Genomic DNA, 25418 nt, shown 5'->3' on the forward strand with positions numbered 1-25418 from the left:
CTAGAGCATGTGTCTCGATCTCAAGGTCGTGAATTCAAGCTCCACATTGGGCACAGAACTTACTTTAAAAAAATAAAGTGGGCAAATTAAATAAAATGAGTTAATGGGCAGGAAAGGGGGCCTGAGAGCCTCCCCAATAAACCATACATAAATTTTACCATCAATTCTGGTGCCTCTTTGCTCATGTTCCTCCTGGCCCATCTAGGTTGTGAGTTGCCTGGTTAGAATTTATCTCAATTGTAAACTAAAGAAGGAGTGTGAGGCTGAGGTCATAAAGGTGGTCACCTTGTAATTCAACAAATGCTTCTGAGCACCCGGGCCTTGGCAAGTCCTAGGTATTAATAGTCTTGTGGGGAAGGTAAGAACTAAGCTGCTCATCAAACAAGCCCTGGAACCCTGAGTGACTTGTCTCCAGCTAATTCTTGCTTTATTGAAATTGGCATTCAAATCCAAGTTAAAGGCACTCCTTCTGGTACATCAAGCCCAGAGCTCACAGATGGTGGTAGAGACTTTTCTGTTCCCTGGACCACAGTTCCCTCACTGGGGCTCACCCCAAGTTGGGAACTAGGGAGGCTCACTGAGAAAATGCAGTCCTGACTATAGGCAAACTTGAAAGGCAGAGGGAAGGCCAATTCTTTGGAAAGAAACAAGAGCAAAAAGTGTACTATAATGCTAAGCTTTACAGCAGTTCATGGTTCACAAGGGCCATTCAGCACACAAACATTTAATAATAGGTGATGGGGAGCAACAAAACCAAAGGCATTGTTGGGACATTAGCCTAGGGCAGGGCTGGGGCCAGGGAGGAGTGGTCAGAGGACATTCCCTGCTCAGCAAACTCTGGGGCTCCTCTTGCTGCTTTCTGTTCGGCCCAACTTTAGCCCCTGGGCCTGTGCCTCACCTCCAGCGGCAGAAGAGGGTAAGGCAGGAACCTGGTCCGGTCTCTCCCAAGGGGCTATACAAGATGGCTGTTCAGCAGATAGGCTACCCACAGCTTTTCCCTGCATGGGCTTTGGGGGTTATTGAGTAAATACCCTAACATTCATGGGTTAGAGACCTGGATCCAAACAGGCTTTACTGCCCCTCCTGGCAATCTTGACCAATGCCCTTAGTCTGGCTGTGCCCATCTGGGAATAATACTGGGTTGCTGAGACCCGGTCAGAGAAACCCCACTTGGGTTTCCTACACTGTAAAGGGGTGTTACTGATTTTGCGCTTTTGCCCTGCCTGTCAAAGGGGGGACCTGGGGAGCGGCACTCTCCATACTCTTCCAGCTTTGACTGCCCCATATAAATGCTCTCTTTGAAATGGGCTGGGGGTGGGGTCAACCCATTGTGTCTGGGGCGGGGGCAGGGCAGGTAAGCCTGCTGTTGGCCATCCTGGGGGGATGGGGACTACACCCGGCCCCAGAGTGGTTCTGGGATATGGTGTCTGAATCCTCAGTGGCCACTGCTCCTTTGGCCCTGGCTGTGCAAAGGAATCACGAACACCGAGATGTCGTCGTAGGATACCTGCCCTTCCCCTGTGGGACCGTCGTCCTTCCCTTGTGTGCTGTGTATCAGCATTTTGGCCAGCTCCGAGAACCTGTGGGGATCATCCTACAGATGCACTTTGGAGCCAGAGGAAAGAGGCAAGGCAGCCCTCAGGGAGAACTTGCTGTGCAGGGCTGGACTTGCGGGGACTCGCTGTAGTCCAGCTGTGGCCCCGGGCAAGTTACTAGCATGGCAGGGCCACAGGTTGGACTGTGGGGATTTCCAAACCCAGAGATTTTGAAGGCCCACCAGTCACCCCCCAGAGAAGCTTGAGACAGCCCCACTCTGACCACCTGCCCTGAGCTGGGCTCATCATCAGCGCTGTCTTCTCAGCCATAACTACTTCCTGGTGTTGCTGCTGGCACCAGGCAGGTCCCCAGAAGCTACAGTACCTGTGTGGGTCCTCTTGGTTGCCAGGGAGGAAGCTCCGTACTAGCCGTGCCACCTGCTCATTGGACAGGACATCCCAGAGCCCGTCAGTTGCCATGACAACCACATCCTCCTCCTGCAGCTCCAGCTGGTCCACATCCAGTACAGTCACCTGCAAGTTAAGCCTGAGGATCCCTCACACTCCCTCCCCAGCTCCTGCCAGCCTCATCATCAGCCTTTCTGGGCAGACGAAAGCTGGTGTGGGCTGCCGCCTGCTCACCTGGGGGACAGAGAGCAAGAAGGGCTTGAGCTGAATGTTTGTGTCCAGGACTCTGAGCTGATGGTCTCCCAGGCCCCGGGAGACAGCCAGTGTTCCCAGTAACCGAGCCTGGGGACAAGGAAAACATGAGGTGATCACAAACCGTCCCAGCGAATATGCAAATAAAGTACGCAGAAGAGAACTGTGGTCCTCAGGTGCCCTGGGTGGAGGGATAGCCTTGAAGCAGGATCCCTGACCCCAGCTACAGCCCCCAACAAGGAACGAAGGAGTTCCCACCTCCGCAAGGGGCTAGTTAAGAGGGGTTCTTAGAAGGGGCCAGTCACTGACCTGCCTACCCTGCCCATGGATCAGTGGGTACTTGAGATCCGACTTCTCCACGCACTTGTAGCTCCTACCAGGAGCAGACCCAGTATCAACCCAGGCCCTGCCCACCCCCTCGTCTCCCTGCCCCACCCTGGTGGAAGAGGACTGCCCCAAGGCCACACATGGGGCCTGGACATCAGGGTGCTCCCCTCTATCTCCCTACCCCACGTCGCTCACCAGCCTCTCATGTGGTGGTCCCGGAACAAAACTTTCTGCCCCAAGTCATCCCCCTTCAGTCGCCGGGGGAACTCCAGCCGGGTGAACTCACCAGCCAGAAGCTCAGGGTAGACAAAGGCCTGGGGTAGGGAGGCCATGCTCAGATCAGACTCTCTCAGGTGGCCTCTGGTGGCCCTGGACTCACAGGGCTCCACAGCCTCCCTCTGCCAAAGGCACCTACCAGCTGCTGGATCCGCTGCCGCTCAGTCTCTGGGGTGAACTCGGAGCTCAGGGGTCGCACCTCATCTTTCCGTACCAATATGGCCCTGGATGGGGTTGGGGAAGAGAGGGAGGAGAGGTCTCTGGGGCAAGGTCTGTGGGGCAGACTCAACCCTGGCTCATGGCCTCCCTCCTGTCGACCCCTCCTCCAGCCACCAGGGACCAGGTCCGCCTATGCCAGTCCTCGCTCAAAGCCCCCCACGACTACCTATGCCCTGCAGAGTAACGGCTCAGCCCTTGGGCCTGGCCTTGAGGTGTCCGCCTTCCCTGACATCTGCTGTCCACTCACACCTGACATGCCAGGTACTCGAGCAACTCAGTCAATCCCCATTTCCATCCCTCCACTTCCATCCCCCTTTCGCTGTCCCCACTGCCTCTGGTGCCCACCTGCCCGCCCTAGCCCACCTGCCCTCCAGCTCTTACCTGCTATCCCCAGCGTTGGCCACATACAGCTTTCCCTGCAGGAACACAGCCACCAGGGCCGTGCAGCCGCCCACCTGGCCTGAGGCCTCCAGCTCCCGCCCGATCACCTCATCCTGGGGCAAAGCGAGCCACTTTAGCTGCTGCTTGTACTGCTCACCATACCACTCTGTCCCCAGTCCCCACCCTACAGTTTACTTCCCCACCAACAAGCCTGGCAGTCCCAACCCAAAGTCTAGCTATGACTCTGGGATCCCAGAGTGGTTGGAGGATCTAGACGTATCCCTTGGGAGGGAGAGAAGTGCTGTTCAGAACTGAGGAAGGGAAAGCAGCCCTGCACCAAGGACCAGCAGGATGCACACGGTATGCTGCATGTAAAAGCACCAAGCACACACCAGGTACTAGATAAATGGGAGGGATTACGATGACCACGACTAACAAGCCAACCCCATCCTGTCCTCCCAATGCAAAGATCCAAGGAGACCACTGCTGTGTGCAGGGATGCCCCACAGCCCGGGTCTCTCAGGTCCCTGGCCCCTTCCCAGCCAATGGCCACACTCACACATTCCTGGAAGGCATTCTCCAGAGCCCCGATCACCAAGTCTTCTGCCCTAATGCCCTTTTCTTCCACAAACTGGGGGTCACTGGGGCAGACGCAACGGCCGCTGAGGTGCATGGGGGGCTGAAGGGCCACCATGCCCTCTACCACGGCCTCCAGCTGCCGGCGCAGGCAGGAGTGCAGGGTGTTGGCAGCCAGAATGGCTGCAGCTGGACCACCGTGCCCATCAAACAGGGCCCAGTAATGACCTGTCAGGAACTGTACAGGAAGGACTTGGTGTCAGGCTGTGCCTGGCTTCCCCAGTTGTCCCCTGGCCCAGAGTGGGACTCTAGAGCAAGAACCTCAACCTGCAGTCCTGGTCCAAGTCCTGGTCCCCGGGCCGGGGCCCCGCTGTACTCACCTCCTCTGGGCACAAGGTCAGCCACTCCTGGTCCTCTTCGGCCCCAAACTCACATCTCCGTATGCACAGCTGCCCACAGGCTGCCTGATCCTCATTAAACTCCGATTTCTCTGCGTTGATGATCCTGAGGCCAGTAAGCATCAGTGACCCTTCAGGGACACACCCGCGTCCCCACCGGCAGAGACCAGAGCCGGTACACAGGAGGAGGAGCCCTACCTCGGAGGCAACAGCCCTCCTGCTGCCTCGGACACAGCCTAAGTCTCCTAACTGTTCAGTAAGGTCAGGGTAAGGCCAAACTCGGGGCTCAGCACCGCCCCCCTCCCGGAGCCTACCTCCTGCCTGGGGAGACCCGGGGCTCCCTCGCCTGTCCTCCACCCCGCCTCAGCCGGAGTCCCTGTCCCGTACGGCTCGGGCCACAACCCAGGGTGCGGTTGAGGGGGGCTCCCGGGCCCGCAGCGCCAGGGCTGGAACTCTAGCCGGTCCCCGCCTCATCTCGGAAGCCCCAGGGGTGCAGGGCGTCCCGGCTCGCTCGCGTCTCCGCGGGAGGCGGGAGTCCCAAAGAAGAGACTTGCGGAGGGGCGGGGGCTGGAGGGGCGGGAGGTGGGGGGGCTGTCCAGGGTCCCCGGGGAGGCCAGGAGGGGGTGGCCACAGAGCTGGGGGGGGGCTCGCTTGGCTTAGGCTGTTCTCTGGGGCGGCCCAGCGCGGGGGTGGCGGAGCAGGGCCGGGGGGGGGGGGTCGGGGAGGGGGCAGGGGGTCGGGGAGGGGGCCGGGGGGCGGGGCGGGGAGGGGGCCCGGGAGGGGGCCGGGGCGGGCACTCACTCGGCGTAGCCTGCGTTCCAGGGCAGCGCGCGGCCCCGCGCAGGGCTGCGCACTGGCCGGGCGTCCGGGCGGCGCGGGGCGTCGGCGGAGCCGGGGCCCGAGCCCGAGCCGCGCAGGAAGCGGGGCCGCCGGTAGGGCACGGGGCTGGCGCGCGGTCGGGGCGGCCGCGGCGCGGGGAGCGGACCCCCCGGCAGGAAGCGGCGCCGGAACCAGCCGGCGGACATGGCGCGGCGGCAGGGGGCTGCCCGCGGGGCCCCGGGCGGGAGAAGGAAGCGGCGCGGGGGCGGGGCGGGGGCGGGGCGGGGGCGGGCGGGGCGGGGCCGGCGACGCCCCCAAACTCCGGCCTCCTGCGGGGGTGCGCGCGCGCGGCCGGGGCGCCTCGGGCTCGCGGAGCCTCGTGACGACCCCGAGGAGCTGAGGTCGCTGGCGGGCCCACTTCGCAGGCAAGACGACCGAGCCTCGAGGGGCCGAGCGGCTTTGGCCGCGTCCCACAGCCGCCCGAGCAGGCGGGTGCTGCTCCGCAGGCGCGGGGCGCGGCTTCGCGGGGGAGAGGGCGCCCCTGGCCTCCCGGGGGGTGACGGGGCGTCCGCAGCGCGGGGGCCTGCAGCCTGGTTCCGCGCCGCCGCCTCGGGCTCCTCCCGCCGGGCCCCGGCCTTGCGCAAGGGGAAGGCGGGAACAGGATGTGCTTGGAGGTGTCGGGCCGGCGCGTTGAGTAAGAGTCCCGGAGCACAGGGCTCCCTCGGGCGGCCTCCATTCCCCCTCTCCCCCCTCTCCGCCCCCCGGTGGGGCTCGGTGATCACCCCGGCCTTCCTCATCCTGAGGGGCTGCTCCCCACTTCGGAGACATCCTCCCAAACCACCGCCCCTCCAGTCAAGATGTCCTCTCTGGGCACACAGCAGGATCTTCCTTAGAGTGAGCAGAGGAATTCATGGTCCCCAAAGCCTCCAACCAGAGTTCAGACCCGGAACTAAGGGAAGTAGAAGACGTTCATCTTCGCTGGAGGGAAGATGTCGCAGTCTCTTAACCCCTGACTAGGGATCACGGGGGGGGGGTGGCGGCGGTCAGCAGCAGGGTCTTCTTTCCCATCTGCACCTGAGTGCTGTCACCCGTCTGTCACTTACGCCCAACTCCTTGGAGGACTGTTATTTTTGTCTCATAAGTGGGGACTCTGAGGCCCATAGAGGGGAAGTGTCTTGATGTCCAGGGTGTGCTGTTTCCATTATGACAGTTCAGCTGACTCAGAACTCCCCACAAGGGATTTCTCTTCCCCTTTCCTCCTCCAAAAAGGCAGGCTTGCCAACTCAAGGTCCTTGAGGCCCTTAGCCCAGGCTCCCCAGGGAGAGCTGCAGGACGATTCCCTACCTTTGTCTCCTCACCAGGCCCTACTCCCTCTGGGCTGCTAGCCTTGCCCCATCGGGAGGTCCCCCTGCCCAAGGAGGACTGTTCTCGAGACAGGAAGCTGTGTGCCACGTCCCCTCCCTCAGATGACTCCAGTCCAGAGTGGCTTGGGCTCAGTAAGATAACTTACTGGCCCCATTCGCTAATGGAGATGGTCTCCCCTGCTCTGTCGGTGAAGTCCTGGTGGATGGTGCTTGATCCCACTGGCAAGGGGGTGGGGGCAAAGTCAGAAAAAGCGTCCCAAAGGACACCTGAGCTATGCCCTTCCATTGGGACAGAAATGGATCAGGGACCCAGGGTGGGGTAGACCCAATTCAGTCTGTGGAGTTACCTCCTCATTCCTACCAGTCAATGGCTCAGGTTTTTAAAGTCTAAAATGAGAGAAAACAATACAGTCTATTCTTCCAACCCACTGGGTGGGATGAGCCCTGTCCTCTAAAGTCTATTTAGAGAAGCTCCTAAGGAATCACAGGTGATTTGTTGCTCAGAGTAGCCGTGGAGCCTATGGCAGTCCCATCCTCCCTGTCCCAAGGCAGTCTGAGTGTTTGTTCAGTGCCACAGAGGCTTCTCTGGCTTCTAGGTTCCTGGGAACCTCTATTCTTGCTTGGACTCCAAGCCTGACTCTCTTAGTTTTCGACCTCATTTTGCTGAAGCACATCCTCTAGTAACTCTCCAAGAAAGGATGACTGGAAGGTAAATCCCTGAGTCCTTGCAAGTCTGAAAGGACTGGTCTCAAAAGCCCCAACCCCCCCACTTTTTCTAAAGTAAGCTCTATGTCCAACATAGGGCAAAAGCCCTTGCTTTTTGACTGATATTTTGGCTCAGAATTCTGACTTGTCTGTTCATTGTCTTTTGACTGTTGCTGCCTGGCAATCCAGTGCCCCTCTCATTCCCAGACTTTTGGATTGGCCATTTGCCTTTTTCTTTCTCCAGAAGTTTCCAGGCACTTCCGTTTCTGTTGTCTGAAACTGTAGATGACGTTCCTTGGGGTGGGTCTCTCTTCACTACTGGGGTGAGCCCTCCCAGGGGGCCATGCAACTCCTCACCCCCCCAGTGACACCCTTCTGACTGTTCAAATGAACCCAAGCTTGTGCCCCCACTCCTGGCCAGACACCTCTCCTAAGTTAACTCAGCCAGCATGTGAAGGTAGGGAGGAACAAGTTTAGAAAAAAGAAAGATTTTTTTTTTAAAGAAAAATATTTTTATGCTACATTTTTCTCACTCACAATGAGAATAGCCTGGCTCAGTCAGTAGAATATGTGCCACTTGATCTCAGGGTCATGAGTTTAAGCCCCACATCGGGCATAGAGATTACTTAAAAAAATAAAAATAAAAAACCAAAATCTTTTTTTAAAAAACCCAAAATTCAAAAGGTGTAAAAGTTTATTTAGTAACAAGTCTCTGCCCACAACCCTATCCCCTCCCTGGCCATGCAGTTCCTCTCCCTGTGGAGACACCCAATATTACCAGTTTCTTGTAGACACTTCCAGGAATACCATGTATTCTGTGCAAATTCAAGAAAAATAAGTTGGTTTTGTTTGTTTTATTTTGTTTTACCTAGAGACAAGAAATAGTGAGTGTTGGCAAGGATGTGGGGAAAAGGGAACTCTTATGCACTGTTGGTAGGTCTATAAATGGGCTGCAGCCATTGTGGAAAACAGTATGGAGGTTCCTCAAAAATTAAAAATAGAACTACCATATGATCTAGCAATTCCACTTCTGGGTACTTATCTGAAGAAAGTGAAATCAACATCTTGAAAATATGTGCACCCCCATGTTCACTGCAATATTATTCACAATAGTTAAGACATGGAAAAAACAAAAGTGTCCACTGACGAATGGAAAAAGACAATGTAGTGTACAAACACACAGGAATATTAGTCATAAAAAAGAAGGAAACTCTGTATCTGCAACAACACAAATAGACCTTGAGTGCATTATGCTAAATGAAATAAGTCAGAGAAAGATGAACACTGTATGATCTCACTTATATGTGGAATCCTTTTTTTTTTTTTTTTTTAATTCATGAGAGACACACAGAGAGAAGCAGAGACACAGGCAGAGGGGGAAGCAGGCTCCTCACAGGGAGCCCAATGCGGGACTTTGACCCTAGGACCCCAGGATCACGACCTGAGCAGAAGGCAGGTGCTCAACCACTGAGCCACCCAGGCATCCCTTATATGTGGAATTTAAACAAACAAATCCCAAATCGTAGAAACAGAGACTGACAGAAGTGGTTGTCAGAAGTGGGGGGTGGTTGTGGGCCAAATGGGTGAAGCTGGTCAAAATGTATGAACTTCCAGTTATAAGTAAGTTCTGGGGATGTAATCTATAGCTTAGTGATTGTAGTTATACTGCTGTATTGCACATTTGAAAACTGCTAAGAGAGTAGATTTTAAAAGTTCTCATCACAAGAAAAATAATTGTAACTGTGGTGATGGATGTTAACTAAACTTACTGTGCTCATTTCACAAAATATACAAATATTAAATACTGTTATATATCTAAAACTGATACAAATGTGACATGTCACATATCTCAATTTAAATAACTTAAAAATTAAGTCTGTAAAGTCTTTCCTCCTCTATTTTTCTTTCTTTTTTTTAACTTTTTTTTTAAAGATTTTATTTATTTATTCATGAGAGACATACAGAGAGAGAGAGAGGCAGAGATACAGGCAGAGGGAGAAGCAGGCTCCATGCAGGAAGCCTGACATAGGACTCGATCCCGGGTCTTCAGGATCATGCCTGAGCCGAGGGCAGGCACTAAACCACTGAGCCACCCAGGGATCCCCCTCCTCTTCTCTCTTTTTTTTTTTTTTTAGATTTTAGTTATTCATGAGAGACATACAGAGAGAGAGAGAGAGAGAGGCAGAGTCACAGGCAGAGGGAGAAACAGGCTCCATGCAAGGAGCCCGATGTGGGACTCAATCCCCGGACTCCAGGATCACACCCTGAGCCAGAGGCAGTCGCTCAACCACTGAGCCACCCAGGCGTCCCTCTTTTTCTTTTCTTTTCTTTTTTTTTTTTTTTATTCGTCCCTCTTTTTCTTTGCACAAATGATATAGCCTACTCTATGCCAAACCCAAACCTGAAATTTTCATAAAAGATAACTCTCTACCTTTCAGTATTAGTCCTTGAAGAGCTGCCTTATTGTTAAAGCTACAGAGTGGTCTCCGCAAAAAAACAGACCTTATATAGCTAGCCGCTCCATGACAGACGTATAGATTGTTTAGTTTTTTGTGGGGGTGTATTGGTAGGATCAGTCCCTAGTAATGGAATTGTTAGGTTAAAGGCATTTGATGTTCATGGCTGCAGTATTCACAATAGCCAAAAGGTGGAGACGACTCAAATTTCCATCGTCTGGGTGAATAGATCAACAAACTGTGGTATATATGTACAATGGAATATTATTCAGCCATAAAAAGAACAAAGTACTGCTACATGCAACAATGCGGATGAACCTCCAAAGCATTACACTAAGTGAAAAACAGTCATATATAAAAAGGTCACATGTTGGGACGCCTGGGTGGCTCAGCAGTTGGGTGTCTGCCTTTGGCCCATGGCGTGATCCTGGTGTCCCAGGATTGAGTCCTGCATCCGGCTCTCTGCGTGGAGCCTGCTTCTCCCTCTGCCTTTGTCTCTGCCTCTCTTTCTCTCTGTGTCTCTTGTGAATAAATAAATAAAATCTTTTTTTTTAAAGGTCACATGTTTTATACTTCCATTCATATGAAATATCCAGAATAGGTCAATCCATGGAACAGAGCAGACTGGTGGTTGCCAGGGTCTGGAGGAGGGAGGAATGGGGAGTAACTGCTTAATGAATACAGTCTTCTTTTGGAATGATGACAATGTTTTAGAGCTAGAGATGGTGGTTGCACAGCCTAGTGAACGTACTGACTTATCACTTTAAGATGGTTAATTTATGTTAAGTGATTTTCACCTCAATTCATAAAAGGGGGCATACTTATTTACAATTTTGTATAGTCCTACATGAAGGTTGCACCGATTTACTCTCCCATCAGCCTATTTTCCTATCATTTGACCATCACAGTTTTTCATTAAATGTTTTAATCTTTCCCTATAAAGATATGTAAATCTAGTTTGATTTTCACTTAGTAAGAAAGGATAACCAATTTTCCATAGTTCTGAGAGACCTATTTGTATTGGATAGTTTGCCCAGTTTCTTAGTGAGCCATTGGGGTTTTTTCTTATTGAGTTATGAGAGCTCTTTATTTTGAATATTTTTTAAAAGATTTTTTTATTCATTAAAGACACACAAAGAGAGGCAGAGACACAGGCAGAGGGGGAAGCAGGCTCCACACAGAGAGCCCGATGTAGGACTCGATCCCGGGACTCCAGGATCATGCCCTGGGCCGAAGACAGGTGCTAAACTGCTGAGCCACCCGGGGATCCCAAGATTTTATTTTTTATTTATTATTTATTTGTTTGTTTGTTTAGAGGGAGAGAGGAGAGAGAAGGGAGTGGGGCAGATGGAGAGAGAATCCCCAACAGACTCCCCGAGTGGGGAGCCCAACTTGGAACTTGACCCCTGACCCTGAGACCATGACCTGAGCCAAAACCAAGAGTTAGACGCCCAACTGACTGAGCCACAGGTGCGCCAGAGCTCTTTAATTTGAAGTGAGTTACACATATGTTGTTTGTAGCCAATTGCAGTTTGTTGTTTGTTTTGGCTTTGATGGTGGCTTTTTCCATATAGACTTAATTTTTTTTCCTTTTTTTTTTAATTGGTGTTCAATTTATTAACATACAGAATAACCCCCTCCCCGCCCTTCTCCCCTTCCACCACCCCTAGTTCGTTTCCCAGAGTTAGCAGTCTTTACGTTCTGTCTCCCTTTCTGATATTTCCCACACATTTCTTCTCCCTTCCCTTATATTCCTTTTCACTATTATTTATATTCCCCAAATGAATGAGAACATATAATGTTTGTCCTTCACCGACTTACTTCACTCAGCTTAATTTTTAATATAAATGAATTTATCAATTTTTTTCCAATTCTTTTCTTTTATGGATGCTGAGTTTCGTGACATACTCAGAAGGCTTCCTTCACTCCAAGATTCTACAAAATTTTTCCTTTGTTTCTGCAGTATTTTTATAGTTCACTTAAAAAAAAAAAACATTTAAACCTTTGATCCACCTGAAAACAACAGTATGTTCTAATAATTTCAGTGGCTGACTCTGTGTTGACAAACATCAGAAAGAAAGGAGCAACCAACTTGTTCCTGGATACTGTGTTCATCCTGGACTCATGTGAGGAGCTGTGTGCAGCTTTCTCATCTTTCTGTCTGAAACCAGATCTCAGCCAGAGATGGAGTCTGGGCACTCTGCTAGGCCTCGGGCTCCTTGCCTGCATCCCAGGCTGTAAAGCTGAGCAGGACCAGGTTCGAACCCTGGTCTCCCAAGGAGTTTCCTTCTGTGGTCAAATTCTCATCACTGAGGTATGAGATAACTGATGGAGGGCACCAGGACCACTGCCCAACAGGATTTCTCAACCTCTGATTGTTCCATTGTCTTGAGTAAAGGAAACTAAGGTTCCTGGGGACACTCACTACTTTGTGACCTGCATCACATCACTTCATCTCTCCCAACCTCAGATTCAACTGTAAGAGAGAAACAATAACACTTACCTCATAGGGTTGTCATGAGGACTAAATCAATGTGCCCAGTACATAGTAAGGGTGTAACATAAAGACTCTAATTTTTTTTTTTTTTAAAGTAAACACTAGGTCCAACAAGAGGCTCAAACTCACGACCCTGAGATCAAGAGTCCTGTGCTCTACTAAATGAGCCAGCTGGGTGCCCCAAGACTAACTGTTCACTCGTTTATTTGGCAAATATTACTGAATACTTACCAATGCCGGGCACTGTCTAGGTGCTGGGGATAAAGCAAGGGCAACAACTTAACTACTGGTAGAGGGAAGACAATAAACAAATAAGTATATAAATATATATATCAGGCAGCAATAAACACAGAGAATGATGCAGTCAGGGGTTAGCCAGGCAACAGGGGAGACCATACAGTTAAGGAATTACAGTTCATCCCACGCTGGACATTGCTACAGGGAACATAACATTATCATTTTTAATTAATCTGTTTTCTTGGCTAATTCCTATTTCCAAGAAGTTGAGGCTCTTAGGCTTCTGTGGAATTGCCAAATGCTCCCTGGAGGTAGCCAGGTCTGAGAGCTGATGTAACTGCTGGCTCTGTGTGGCTGGTCCCATCTGCGCTGTGGCAGGGCTGAGTTGGGGACGTGCCTATGAGCTATTCTCCCAAGGGAAGTCCATGAGGCCAGTTTTAATGTTCCATTGTGAGTTCTGGGGTGGCCAATGTGAGCACACCACACAGGCCCCGTCCTTAGGGTGTGCACAGGAACATAAGAAAAATTTTCGGGCCACCTGGGTGGCTCAGTGGGTTAAGCGACCAACTCTCTATTTCCACACAGGTCATGATCTCAGAGTTGTGGAATCAAGCCTGGCCTTGGGCTCTGCACTGGGCATTGAGACTGCTTAAGATTCTCTCTCTCCTCTTTACCCCACCCTCCCCCACCTCGCTCTCTTAAAAAAAAAAAAAAAAAGAAGAGGAGAAAAATTTCCTTCTATGTTGCATTTGCTGGACTATCAGGAAACGAGAAATCCAGGGCTTGGGGCACACAGAGGGTGCAATATTACTCACTCAGGGTTAGGGTAGAGGGACAGTGAGCAGGGAGCTCAAGCTAGGGCCCCACGCCAGGCAGGCCCCACACTCCATCATTAATTCTCAGCAAGCCCAGCCCCAAAACGTGGCCTCCTTCCCAATGGTCCCAGCCAAAGTCTGGGACAGGCTCTGATTGGAGTGACTGGGGTCACGTGTTCCTCCCTGACTCACCTTGGCCTGGAAGATACATTATGTTGATTGGCCAGTAACAGCAGGGCTGTTGCCAGAAAAGGCTAAAGGGCTGGGTATGGAGCTTGAAGTTGATGAGCAGTTGGGAAGTTCCTCATTGGCCAAGCTCTCCTTCAACCTCTGGGCCTTTGCACATGTAGTTTCCTCTTCTCAGAAAACTTTCCCCTCCACTCCACTAGGCTGATCTCCAGGTCTCCAGCAAGCTTCACCTCCTCCTGGTGGCTGCCTGCTCTCGGGGCAGGGCCCTCGCTGCCACAGGTTCGTCTGCTAAGTACCAGGCAGGCAGTCCCACTCCCACCATCAGGGCAGGGCCTGCGGCCAGGCCAGCCTCCAGGCGCCGGTGGGTGCTTCGCAGGAGGCGCTCAGAAAACGTTCTCTAGGAAAAGGGATGCGGCCCAACCGCACGCGCGCATATCCGCACGCGGACCCCTTCCCGGCCGCAAGTGGGGGTACGCGCGAATCCCCCCCGCACCGAAATCCACCTGTCTCGGGCGCGCCGCAGCCCCGGGCCCCCGGGCTCAGGGCGCGCAGACACACCCGCCGCGGGCGCCCACGCACGCTCGGCCACACGCAGGCCCTGTTCTCCTCCAGCCAGAGGCCCGCGCAGGCGCGCGAGCACCCCCCGACTCCCGGCGGGCGCCCCCCCCGGCTCACGGCGCACGGAGCGCGCACGCGCGGCCCCGGTTCCGCCCCCTCCCGGCCTCGCCCGGCGGGGGCGGGGCGCGCTGGGCCGGTCCTGCGGCACCGCCCGGGAAGCTGCGCGAGGCTGGGCGGCCGCCGCCACATCCTCCTCCTCCTCCGGGGCCGGGCGAGCGGAGCGGGTCCAGGGCTCGGCTGAGGGCGCTGAGGGCGCGGGCGGAGCGCGGCACGGAGCCATGGCGCACCAGACGGGCATCCACGGTGAGGGCAGAGGGCGGGCGGGCCGGGGGCCGAGGGTCTCCGCTCGGGCTGCGCCCCTCCCTGGCGCTCAGCCCCTCTCCCCTCCCGGGCAGGAGTCCGGGGAAGCTTCCTGTTCTCTTCTGCAGCCGCAGGTCGCCCGGGGTGGGCACATCTGGGGGCGTGCGACTTACTCTGCATAGTTGGGAGTGGGCGTACGTGCAGGCACACAGCTGGAGTGGAAATATCTGTGTGCCCATCTGGGGGTGGATGTGCCTGTGTGTGCCCATCTATGTATTTTTGTTCCTTTCTGGGGGGTGGGTGTACCGGATGTGCACATCTGGGGGAGTGTGCACGCATGTGCACTTGTCTTCTGTGTACAGTGCTGTGTTTGCACATCTGGATGTGACTGCTTGTGTATGTCTGGAATCATTCATGCATATGCACTGATAGCTGATTGAATGATCACTGTTGCAATGGAACCATCTTTAGGGATCAGTGTTTTGTGACTAGGTGCACATGTCTGTGGGTGTCTGTGTGTGTGTGTGCACAGTTGGGGCACATCTCAGTGTGCATTTGTTACCGCAGATGCACATACTAGATGAGTCTGTGTATGGCTTGTATGGGTTTGTGTCTGTGTGAGGAAGAGTCCCTGACCTTTGGCTCCTCCCAGGACCCTCACACATTTGAGCAAGCTAGACTATGGAAAACCTGGAATAGGGCCTTCAGAGTGGGATGGGGAGAGTTGCCAATATGACCTTGACCTCTGACCTCCCTACCATTTTCCACTCTGATCTCCTGTGTCTGCTCCAGCCAGGGTTGGAAAGTCCCAGCTCCAGGCTGGAGGCAGAAAAGAAGGTCCAGATATGGGGTTTGTGAGGGATGGTCCTGGCTGCAGAGCCTCTTGGCCAATGCCCCCTACCTCAAGCTTCTCCAGCCTAGAGCATCACCCCCTCCCCCAAGGGACTAGTTTCCTCTTTACGGAGGCTGGGGAGAAGCAGTGGCCAGGAGCCAGGTGTCCTGACCCTACCTGGGTCTGAGTGTCCCCCTCTGTCACTAGACTGGGAGGACTGCCTAGCCTGTGGGAAAGGCCCAGGCTGCTTGCCCAGACAGCAGACAGCTTGGTGGTTTGGCCATCAGCCACTCCTCCCACCACATCAGGATCCTCAGCCTGGGGACACCACCACCATCGACCAGCCTGACTGTTTGGATCTCAGTTTGGCTTGTGGTCATCGTGGCTGCTTGGTGGCTAGACCAGCTAGAGGGTTTCCCTGGCCCCACCCCACAAGACCAGAAAAGGCAAGGGTCTGGGTCAAGGCCAGCCTCCTATCAGGTGGGCCAGCCTCTCCAGAAGGAGCTGGGGGAGCTGGAGGGTGACTCAGCCCCACAGAAGGGAACAGCCACCCCCTGGACCTGCCCCTTCCTTCCCCTTTGTCTGGTCACTGCTGCTGCCACCATCTGAGAGGGGATCGGAAGTTAGGGCCCCTCCTCCCTGCTCAGGACAGACAGGTCCTGTGGCCAAGGCGCTGCCTCACTCCTTCACTTCCCACGTGGTGAGACAGGCCTGCCTAGGGGATCACTGGGAACTGGGCTGCCCCAGCCCTCCTGCCTATGAGCAGCCTACTCCTTCCCCTTTCTGGCCTAGGGAGATGGCAGGTGAGATCGATTGCCCTAGATGTCCAGATGCCAGCCCAGTCATGGCCATAGGTGTGGATCCAGTGACCTCAGAGCAAGGCCGGAGACAGGGGTGCTGGAGAGGGGCGGTGTACTTGTAACTTGAGCCTCACCCGGATAGAGGGTGGGCAGGGCAGCAGAGGCAGGGGCAGGGAGGTGGGAGAGCATGAATCATTGATGAGAGAGGCTCAGGTGTCCCAAGCCTGGCCTCTGGATTATTGATGGTGGCTGAGGAGTCATGGAGGGGGATGTCTCTTCTGCTACTGGGGTGTCACTCTGTCCTAGTAACTCTAGAAGGGGTGTGGCAGCCTCTCCCTTAGGGGAGCTTCTTGGCTTTCCCTCCCGGAAGGTCTGAGCAGGTGGAAAGGGCCACTCAGCACAGCCTGCCCCACCATCATTACAATAACAAAATTTAACAATTGTTATTCATAGAGGCCCCATTACTGAGCATTTTCCCCCCATTTACTCCTCAGCATGGTTTTCTGCAGCTTAGAAGTATTAGCTCCACAGTATAGATGAATTTGAGGCTCAGCAAGGTCAGAGGTCACACACAGCTATGGGAAAGGTGGAGAGCCAGGCTTTACCCGCAGGGACTTTATTGGGGTCTGCTCGTAGGCAGCTCTGTCCTGGCCCAGTGGGGCTGGGTGTCCTTTATGCCACAGTACTCGGTACTCGGTTAGGACCCTGCTTGCCCAGAAGCCATAGAGGGTAGTATACAGCCTGAGATCTCAGGTTCAGGGTCACCCTGCCTGAGGGGCCCCTGAGGACATGACCAGAGTTTGTTTTCCTAAAGGGCCCCCATCCTCCCCCCACCCCCAAGCTGGCTAGTCTGGGCCCTATAAATATTCTCTGACCTCAGCCCTCCAGCTGTGTTCCTGCAGAATTCTCCTGACCCCTGGGTAGCCTCAAGGTCATGCTGGCCTGGCCCTGTGCACCCAGAGACCCGAGTCGGGCCCTTCCCCACTTGGACTTTGATTTCTGCATCTGAACTACTGGTACATCTGTAACATCCCTGGTCCTCACCTCTGCACTCAGGTCCTTGGTCATTGGCTGCCACCTTCCAGCTCTGTGACCCAAGGACCAAGAGAGGCTCTGTTTTGTAGGGTTCCCGCTTGCCTTTCCTCACCTGGGAGCCTTCTGGACTGCCTAAGGGCTGGGGACTTGTTGCCCATGGCAGGGCTGTGCTAGGGCTGGGCTCCCGGCCTCACCGACGGGTTATGTGCTGGGTCCAGGTGTGCAGGCCTATGTGTTTGTTACTCTGGGGACTTTGTCCATGTATATGTTTGTGTGTGTGATTTTTTTTTAAAGATTTTATTTATTTATTCATGAGAGACAGAGACACAGGCAGAGGGAGAAGCAGGCTCTGTGCAGGGAGCCCGACGTGGGACTCGATCCCGGGTCTCCAGGATCACACCCCGGGCTGAAGGCCGGGCTAAACTGCTGAGCCACCCGGGGCTGAGCCACATGGGCTGCCCATGTTTGTGTGTTTATTTTTTATTTTTTTTAAAGATAGATAGATAGATAGATAGATAGATAGATAGATAGTTTATTTATTTATTTATTTATTTATTTATTTATTTATTTATTTATTTATTTATTTATTTATGATAGAGAGAGAGAGAGGCAGAGACACAGGCAGAGGGAGAAGCAGGCTCCATGCAGGGAGCCTGACGCGGGACTCGATCCTGGACTCGATCCTGGGTCTCCAGGATCGCGCCCTGGGCCAAAGGCAGGCGCGAAACTGCTGAGCCACCCAGGGATCCCCATGTTTGTGTCTTTAAATATGTGCATCCGTTTATGTTTGACCAGCTGAGTGTTTTCATGTGTGAGAGTGTTTTCATTTCTACTCCGCTCTGTCACATTATGTTTATTTGTTACGTTCAGACACGCTGGCTGGACTGAGTAGGTATCCGATGGCATACACAACAGGGGACGCACGTGTGCGTGTGTGTGTGTGACTGTGTATGTGTTCATGGACATACACACAGTGGGGGCATTTGTTCACGTCTTCTGTGTTTGTGGATATGACAGAGCTGCAAGTGTCACAGGCCGGTCAGTGTTGGGCTTTCCTGGGGGCAGGGGACAGGCGGGGGCTGTGGTAGGCCTGGCCTGTCCCGGAGCCCGCCCGGTCCTTGAGTGGGCTGGCCCATCCCCGCCTACCCTGTTACCAGAGCTGTCTCAGCCAACAGGCCACACTGTTGGCTAAATTTGGGAGCTTATGTCTGTGGGCCGTGTCAGGTTCCCAGTCACATGGGGGGCTGTATTTAACCCGGCTCCCAGCTACACCGGCAGACCCCACAGGCCGGAGGCAGCCCTGAATGTGTCCCTGTCCGCCCTGATCACTCTGCTCTCTCCTCCCTCACCATGTTTCTTGTTCTCGTAGCCACCGAGGAGCTGAAGGAGTTCTTCGCCAAGGCACGGGCTGGCTCTGTCCGGCTCATCAAAGTCGTCATCGAGGATGGTGAGTGCCCCTTACTGCCCCCTTTAATGGGTGAGGGCAAAGGCAGGTGGCAATGGGTTGGGGTGCACTGGCCCTAGCTGCTTCTCTGGGAATTGTTTAGATCTTTGCCTCCAGCCCCTTCAGGACCTCACTTCCTCCGTCTGGGGATGGGAGGTGTCTTGTAGAAGAGCATTGGAGGTGGGCATGATCATTACCCCTGTTACACAGAGCAGGAATTAAAAGCTGGGGTGACAGCAAAGAGAGCCCTGCTCAGGGGTCCTGTCCAGCCTTCCAGAGGCTATGTAAGGGTCAGAGGCCTAGTCAGGATGCTGGGCTGGCCATGGGGGCAGGGGATCAGTGAGGCCAGGCACTGCCCCATGTGGCGAGTGCCACTCACCTCCCTCTGTGATCGGCAGGCTGGCCTGGCTTCTTTGCTGGCTGGGGGTAGTCCCAAGGAGAAGCCAGGGGCCCTGCCCTTGGAAAGTGCCCCCGCAACAGGGCAAAGGGACTCATGCCCAGCTTGCTTTGAGAGCGTGATCAGGGGATTCCAGGCTTGGCCAGGCCTTGGCCTGGATGCTGGGAACCCAAGGCTGGCGCAGGGTGGGTGCTCAGCATACAGGGATTATAGGTGGGGAGCTTGAGCTGAGGCCTGAAGTGGGGGTAGGGTGTGAGGAGGTAGAGGACTAGAGTGAGGCTTAGTAGTGACACTTCCTCCTTTCCCCCTTCCCTTCTTGTTGAGGGTTGTCCGTGTAGGTGAGGGGACAGACACTGGGAGTGTGAATCCTTCCAGGCCTTGGTAGCCAACAGCTGTGAGCTCTTTGGGGGGCTCCCCAAATAGGCGTGGTGCTCAGTTGACTTTTTACCCCATTGCATTGGTGTGAAGCAGGGTCGGTCTGCCCAGACCCAGAATTTACCCCAGGCTTCAGTGCCAGAGTTTTGCTGGGGTCCCCAAGTTCAGATGCCCTCAGAGGCTAGGTCAGGGTCACTGTAGTGGGTCAAGAATAGGGACTTCCTGGGGTGAGAGGCCCCAGCCCCCACAAAGAGACTTGTTAGCTGCAGCCCTCAGCCTCCCTGTTGCCTCCCAGACAGGGAATCTGTGTGGGTGTTTAGCAGGAGGGACCTCTGGGTGGGCTCTTAGCTCCATTCTACATTGTGGGTTTTGGAACACTTGGGAGTCCCCAGGAAGGTTCAGGCCCCCTTACAGGTAGCCTACCTCCTACTGAATGCAGCTTGAGCACCTTCTAGAGAATATGTCCATTCCACTTCTGATGTAAATTTCCCATTTTGAAAATGTTGGCAACAAATGAAACCGTGTTGGCAAGGCTGTTGGGCCAACCGTGCCTGCTGCTTTTCACCCTTGATCCCATCTGAGTAGTGGGAGGATCGGTGAGGAGGCCGAGGCCTGCAAAGAGGCATCTGGGCTGGTGGGCCTGACATGCTTGGGCTCCAGACAGCTGGGCTCCTTGCCCTCATCGGGAGGGCTGTGGCCAGGTTCCCCCTGGCCGGGCAGTGATTACCCCATGCCCCAGTACTTCCTCCAGCCTGGGCCTGTGCACATCTGGGCTGGTGTTGGTGCCTAGCCAAGGCCCAGTAGGTGGATAGGTCAGATGTACGTCCGTCTCAATGGCCCATTCAGCCACTGTGTGCCAGCTAGGGAGGTGGCAGGGCTGTCCACCCCAGATGCTAAGACATTTGTTACTTTGCGGGGAGGGGACCATGGTTGGCTGGTGGCAGTAGAGTACAGGTTGGCAGAGTGCCCATCTCCATCCTTCTCACATGTGCTTTCTTTTTTTTTTTTAATTTATTTTTTATTGGTGTTCAATTTACCAACATACAGAATAACCCCCAGTGCCCGTCACCCAGTCACCCCCACCCCCCGCCCTCCTCCCCTTCCACCACCCCTAGTTTGTTTCCCAGAGTCAGGAGTCTTTACGTTCTGTCTCCCTTTCTGATATTTCCCACACATTTCTTCTCCCTTCCCTTATATTCCCTTTCACTATTATTTATATTCCCCAAATAAATGAGAACATATAATGTTTGTCCTTCTCCGATTGACTTACTTCACTCAGCATAATACCCTCCAGTCACATGTGCTTTCGCTCCTGCAGGTCCCTGGGGCCTGAGGCTGGACCCCACCTCCCTCACACAGTTGTTCTGAGAAGAGTGTGTGGGGGTTCTGCTGGAGCCTCAGACAGAGGGAGGAGGGGAGCGGGAGGTGGGACGGGGGCTGTGCCGAGCAGGTGTGGGTGGAATGGGTCTGAGTGTGTGGGTATTTGGGAGGGGACCACGTTGTTGGTTGCTGTGGGCAACACAGCCACACATCTTGTGGTTGTTGGTGTTTGGTCATCCGTGGGCGCATTCTCGAGGCCGTTTCTGTGGATGCACGTGTGTGCGTCTGTATAGCTGGCAGCTTTGCACCCTCGTTCATTAATTTACTCATTCACAGATTCAGTCACATAGCCTCATCCTTCAGAGACTTGGGGGCTCCAGGGGAAGGTGGTGGAGTGGCCGGCAGATCTGAGCCACAGCCAAGCAGGCCCACAGTCAGGGTGGGTATGGGAGATGGCTACTCCCTGGCTCACCCGGCCTCTGCCCCCAGAGCAGCTTGTGCTGGGTGCCTCACGGGAGCTGGCGGGCTGCTGGGACCAGGACTATGACAGGACCGTGCTGCCGCTGCTGGACGCCCAGGAGCCCTGTTACCTGCTCTACCGCCTGGACTCACAGAATGCCCAGGGCTTCGAGTGGCTCTTCCTTGCTTGGTCACCTGACAATTCTCCCGTGAGTCCTGGGGACCCTGTCCAACCCCTAGGTCAGGGGTGTGGGGAAGCTGGCTCTGAGCAAGACAACAAAGTCCCCTGCCCTAGGGAGCCTGAGGGGGGAGGCACCAGGTCCTGCCCTAGAGTCTAAGAGAGGGCAAGGCCCGGGCTTGAGCCTGGCATCTCCCAGAGGCCTCCCAGCCACCTCAGCCTGGCTCTGGAGGCAGAGAGGTCAGAGTGGAGAGGGCTCCACCTCAACACATCCGAGCACTGTGCTGCGCCCCCTGCTGGGTATATGGGCGCAAAGCCTTGACCCGGTCCCAACGCAAAGGTTCCTGGCTGCACTTGGAGAGACAGCTCTGCCTGGAGGGGTCTCACGGCTTGGCTCCTGCCCTTCAGGTGCGGCTGAAGATGCTGTATGCGGCCACACGGGCCACAGTGAAGAAGGAGTTTGGGGGCGGCCACATCAAGGATGAGCTCTTTGGGACTGTGAAGGTAGGCCCCCTTAGGCCAGCCTCCACCAGGCCAGAATCACTGGCCCACAGAGTGGGGGATGTTACGCAGGGTCACACAGGAAGTGGGTGCCAAGTGTGAGGAGGTGTGGGGAGGGCTGGGAGAGTCCAGGGGCTGCAAGCTGGGGTGCTTAATGGGCTTCTTCCAGCCCACCCCAAGGAGCCCATTTATACTTCTGCACCCACTGGCCAGGACGACCTCTCCTTTGCTGGGTACCAGAAGCATCTGTCGTCCTGTGCAGCGCCCGCCCCACTGACGTCGGCTGAGAGAGAGCTTCAGCAGATCCGTATTAATGAGGTGAGTGCACCGGACCGCGTGGGCAGAAGTCCCAGCCCGAGCCCCCCCAGGTTACAGTAGCCCAGCCCGTGGGGCCTGTGCTCCAGGAGGCCCCACCCTGGGCAGGCAGGTCAGGGCCTGAGTCACTCTTTGCCCGCCCCCAGGTGAAGACAGAGATCAGCGTGGAGAGCAAGCACCAGACCCTGCAGGGCCTCAACTTCCCACTGCAGCCGGCAGCCCAGAGGGCACTTCAGCAGCTCAAACAGAAGGCCGTCAACTACATCCAGCTGGTGGGTGCCCCCCCTGCTGCAGGCGCACTGTGGCCCCACCCCGCTTGGACACATGTACAGATGTGCATGTGCCCCAAGTCTGTGCACATCAGCACCCTGCACCCCTCACCCCCACCCCCCGGACTTGTGGGAATGTACTATCCCCTGCCCCTTCCCCTGTCCCGACGTGTTCCTACTGGGGGTGCAGACACCACATGTAGTAGATGCACTGTGTCCCCTGCCTTGCCCTGTCCTTGCTCACATACAGGGACATCCATGAGCCACTGTCCCTCACCCTGCGCTCCTCACTGCACACACACACTCATCCCAGAGTTCATGCTGACCCCTCAGACCTGAGCCCCTGCCTGTCCAGGACACCCTCTGTAGCCCCCTGGCTACCCCCCCTCCTCAGGCAGGGCCTCCTGACCCAGGGGCAAGGCTTCCCTCTTTTTTTCTACTTCTTAAAAATTTTTTATCTATTTGAGAGAGCTGGTGGGCATGAACAGGGGTGGGGGAAGCACAAAGAGGAAGAGCAAGAATCTCGAGCAGACTCCCTGCTGAGTGTGGAGCCCAACACAGGGCTCCATCCCACGACCATGAGATCATGACCTAGCCAAAATCAAAAGTTGACTTAACCTACTGAGCCACCCAGGTGCCCCTGTCCTTTCTTTCTTTCTTTTTTTTTTTTTTTTAAGCTCTGCACCCAATATGGGGCTTGAACTCAAGACCCTGAGATCAAGACTCACATGCTCCACTGACTAAGCCCACCAGGTGTCCCATGCCTCCCCTACCAAACAGAATGGCTCCTTCTGAGGCATATGCCCCCCAGAAGCACCACTGTTGAGGATAGGCCAGCCTGATAGTGGTGTCTCCTCAGGTTGAGGCCCTCCCCCTGTCCTGTCCATTGCCCTTGGTGGGACTTCCTCTTACAGCGGAGAGCTTTCAAAGGGGCAGAGGTAGGGGCCCAGGTGTGACCTCTTCACAGGGAACCCCCCATGGCAGGACAGCCACTGGGGCAGGGAGTCCTGATAGAGGGGGACCATAGACGGTCTCTGCCCTGGCTTCTGCCTGTCACCTTGGGAAATTCTTATTTGCTAGAGTGGGCCCAGGTCCTCCCTGGCTCACGTTCTCACATCTCCCCTTGCCCTTGGCAGAAGCTGGACCTGGAGCGGGAGACAATTGAGCTGGTGCACACAGAGCCCACGGAAGTGGCCCAGCTGCCCTCAAGGGTTCCCCGAGATGCTGCCCGCTACCACTTCTTCCTCTACAAGCATACTCATGAGGGTGACCCCCTCGAGTCTGTGGGTGAGTGGCCACAGCAGGGCTCCCACACCTGTGTCTGGACAGGAACGGCACTGGCCTACAGCTGAGTGGGCTTGCTGCAAGGGGCCTGGGTCAGCAGGTCTCCCAGCCTCAGCTCACTTCCCCGTCTCCCCTCCCTGCCCCACCCCCACCCCTGCCAGTGTTCATCTACTCGATGCCAGGGTACAAGTGCAGCATCAAGGAGCGCATGCTCTATTCCAGCTGCAAGAGTCGCCTCCTCGACTCTGTGGAGCAGGACTTCCAGCTGGAGATCTCCAAGAAGGTGGGTGCCCATTCCCCAGAGCCTAACCTCCCAGGGGCCTGTAACACCACCCTTCACATGGGGCACTGGAGTCCCAAGTGGTAGGGCAGGGGTTATTATTGCCATGGGAGATGGATGGGGATGAGGCCAGCTGACTGGTGGCATGGACAAGCCCTAGCCTGGGCCACCCATGAGTCTCCTCTCCCTGGGTATGGAAGGCAGGCAGGGGTCGCCAAGGCGTGCAGGGCAGCAGGCCTCAACTGTGTTCCTAGGGGTGACATTCCAGGTGGGGAGTCTGGGAGAAGACCCCAGGGCTGGAATGTGAGAGGTCAAGAGGGTGCCCCAGGAGTAGGGGTGGCCAAGGGTGATGTGTGTCAGGGCCCCACCAGACCACTGCCTTGCCCCATGCAGATTGAGATTGGCGATGGGGCGGAGCTGACAGCCGAGTTCCTCTACGACGAGGTGCACCCCAAACAACATGCCTTCAAGCAGGCCTTCGCCAAGCCCAAGGGCCCAGGGGGCAAGCGGGGTCACAAGCGCCTCATCCGCGGCCCTGGCGAGAATGGGGATGACAGCTAGGTGGCCGGACCTGAGCCGTGCCGGCGTGTGGACTGTGTGCGTCCCACTGCTCCCGGCCACCTGCCTCATTCCCAGCCTGGGCTCCAGGGGAGGGTTGCTTCCTGTGGGGCAGGAGGGCTGGTGACAGAACATTCTTGCAGCTTCTGAAGGCCACTGGGCTGGAATTTTGTGACCTTCCCCTGTTGCTGTTCCTGCCTCTCATCTGTGTGCCCAAGGGGGTCTGGGAACCCTGCCTGGCTGGCTCAAGGGGGCTGGGTAGGAAGCCTGGAATGAGCTTTCCCCCCAGGGGTCCTAGCACAGCCCAGGAGCCTTTGGACACAGGAGTGGGTTCAGTCAGGGCTGGGATAGGGGGTCACTGAAAGATAAGATGGTTGAATGCTGTATTTTTTAAAGAATAAAATATTTTTAAATCAACACCTGCATCTGACCCTGAGAAGTCACGTCTGGCCCGGGGACTTGGGAAGCCCTGTGCATATAACTGCCCCCTCTCAGGTCAGAAGGGACCTGTCAGCCTGCTAGGTGGAGCTCCAGCACTCCTGGCTACAGGTGGGGACATCCAGGGCAGCTGGGCGGAAGGGAGCCAGATGGGACAGTGTGTGTCCATCTGTGTGGGGGCACAGGACTCACACGGGTCACCTCATTGATGGGCACTCAGCCCAAGAGGCAGGCACACCTTCACCATGATGCGGGGCATCTGGGTGTATTCGTTTCCTATGGCTGCTGTGACAACGTACACACATTTCGTGGCTCAAGCGCACACAAGTCGACCATCTTAACAGCTCTGGTAAACTTAACAAGGCTAAGGTCTGACAGGGCTGATGTCCAGGTGTTGGCAGGACCTGTTCCTTCTGGAGGCCTCAGGGGAGATTCTGTTACCTTTCCTTTTCCAGCTTGAAAGGCTGCCCACATTCCTTGGCTCAGGGCCCCTACTCTCTCTTCAAAGCCAGAGAGGTGGCACCTCTGATCCCGCTCCCCTCTGTTTCCTGGTCACATGGC

The 25418-nt window shown here is 55.1% G+C and overlaps 2 protein-coding genes across 8 annotated transcripts; one reads left to right on the forward strand and one right to left on the reverse strand.

The window, feature by feature from the left end:
* Window positions 1–708: 708 nt before the first annotated feature.
* PPM1M (protein phosphatase, Mg2+/Mn2+ dependent 1M) lies at window positions 709–14021 on the reverse strand. 7 transcript variants are annotated; one of them, XM_072788099.1, is made up of 10 exons: window positions 13458–14021; window positions 4355–4478; window positions 3958–4212; window positions 3399–3511; window positions 2938–3022; window positions 2718–2836; window positions 2505–2568; window positions 2178–2285; window positions 1921–2069; window positions 709–1580 (listed from the first exon to the last, which is right to left on the reverse strand). In XM_072788099.1, exons 3-10 carry the CDS (start codon window positions 4090–4092, stop codon window positions 1436–1438), a joined length of 918 nt encoding a protein of 305 aa, XP_072644200.1. In that variant the 5' UTR covers window positions 4093–4212; window positions 4355–4478; window positions 13458–14021; the 3' UTR covers window positions 709–1435. The 7 variants fall into 7 exon arrangements, with proteins under 7 accessions (XP_072644200.1, XP_072644198.1, XP_072644197.1 ...); XM_072788097.1 differs by lacking the exon at window positions 13458–14021 and adding an exon at window positions 5174–5428 and having other exon boundaries at window positions 1921–2045; XM_072788096.1 differs by lacking the exon at window positions 13458–14021 and adding an exon at window positions 5174–5428.
* Window positions 14022–14204: 183 nt separating this feature from the next.
* TWF2 (twinfilin actin binding protein 2) lies at window positions 14205–24836 on the forward strand. The gene is made up of 9 exons (XM_072786010.1): window positions 14205–14375; window positions 18409–18486; window positions 21065–21243; window positions 21621–21716; window positions 21927–22031; window positions 22175–22300; window positions 23434–23584; window positions 23743–23864; window positions 24255–24836. The coding sequence occupies exons 1-9, from the start codon at window positions 14351–14353 to the stop codon at window positions 24420–24422; spliced, it is 1050 nt and encodes a 349-aa protein (XP_072642111.1). The 5' UTR covers window positions 14205–14350; the 3' UTR covers window positions 24423–24836.
* The last annotated feature ends 582 nt before the right edge of the window (window positions 24837–25418 follow it).

This window comes from Canis lupus, chromosome 19, assembly GCF_048164855.1.
Source record: "Canis lupus baileyi chromosome 19, mCanLup2.hap1, whole genome shotgun sequence".
NCBI classification, from domain to species: domain Eukaryota; kingdom Metazoa; phylum Chordata; class Mammalia; order Carnivora; family Canidae; genus Canis; species Canis lupus.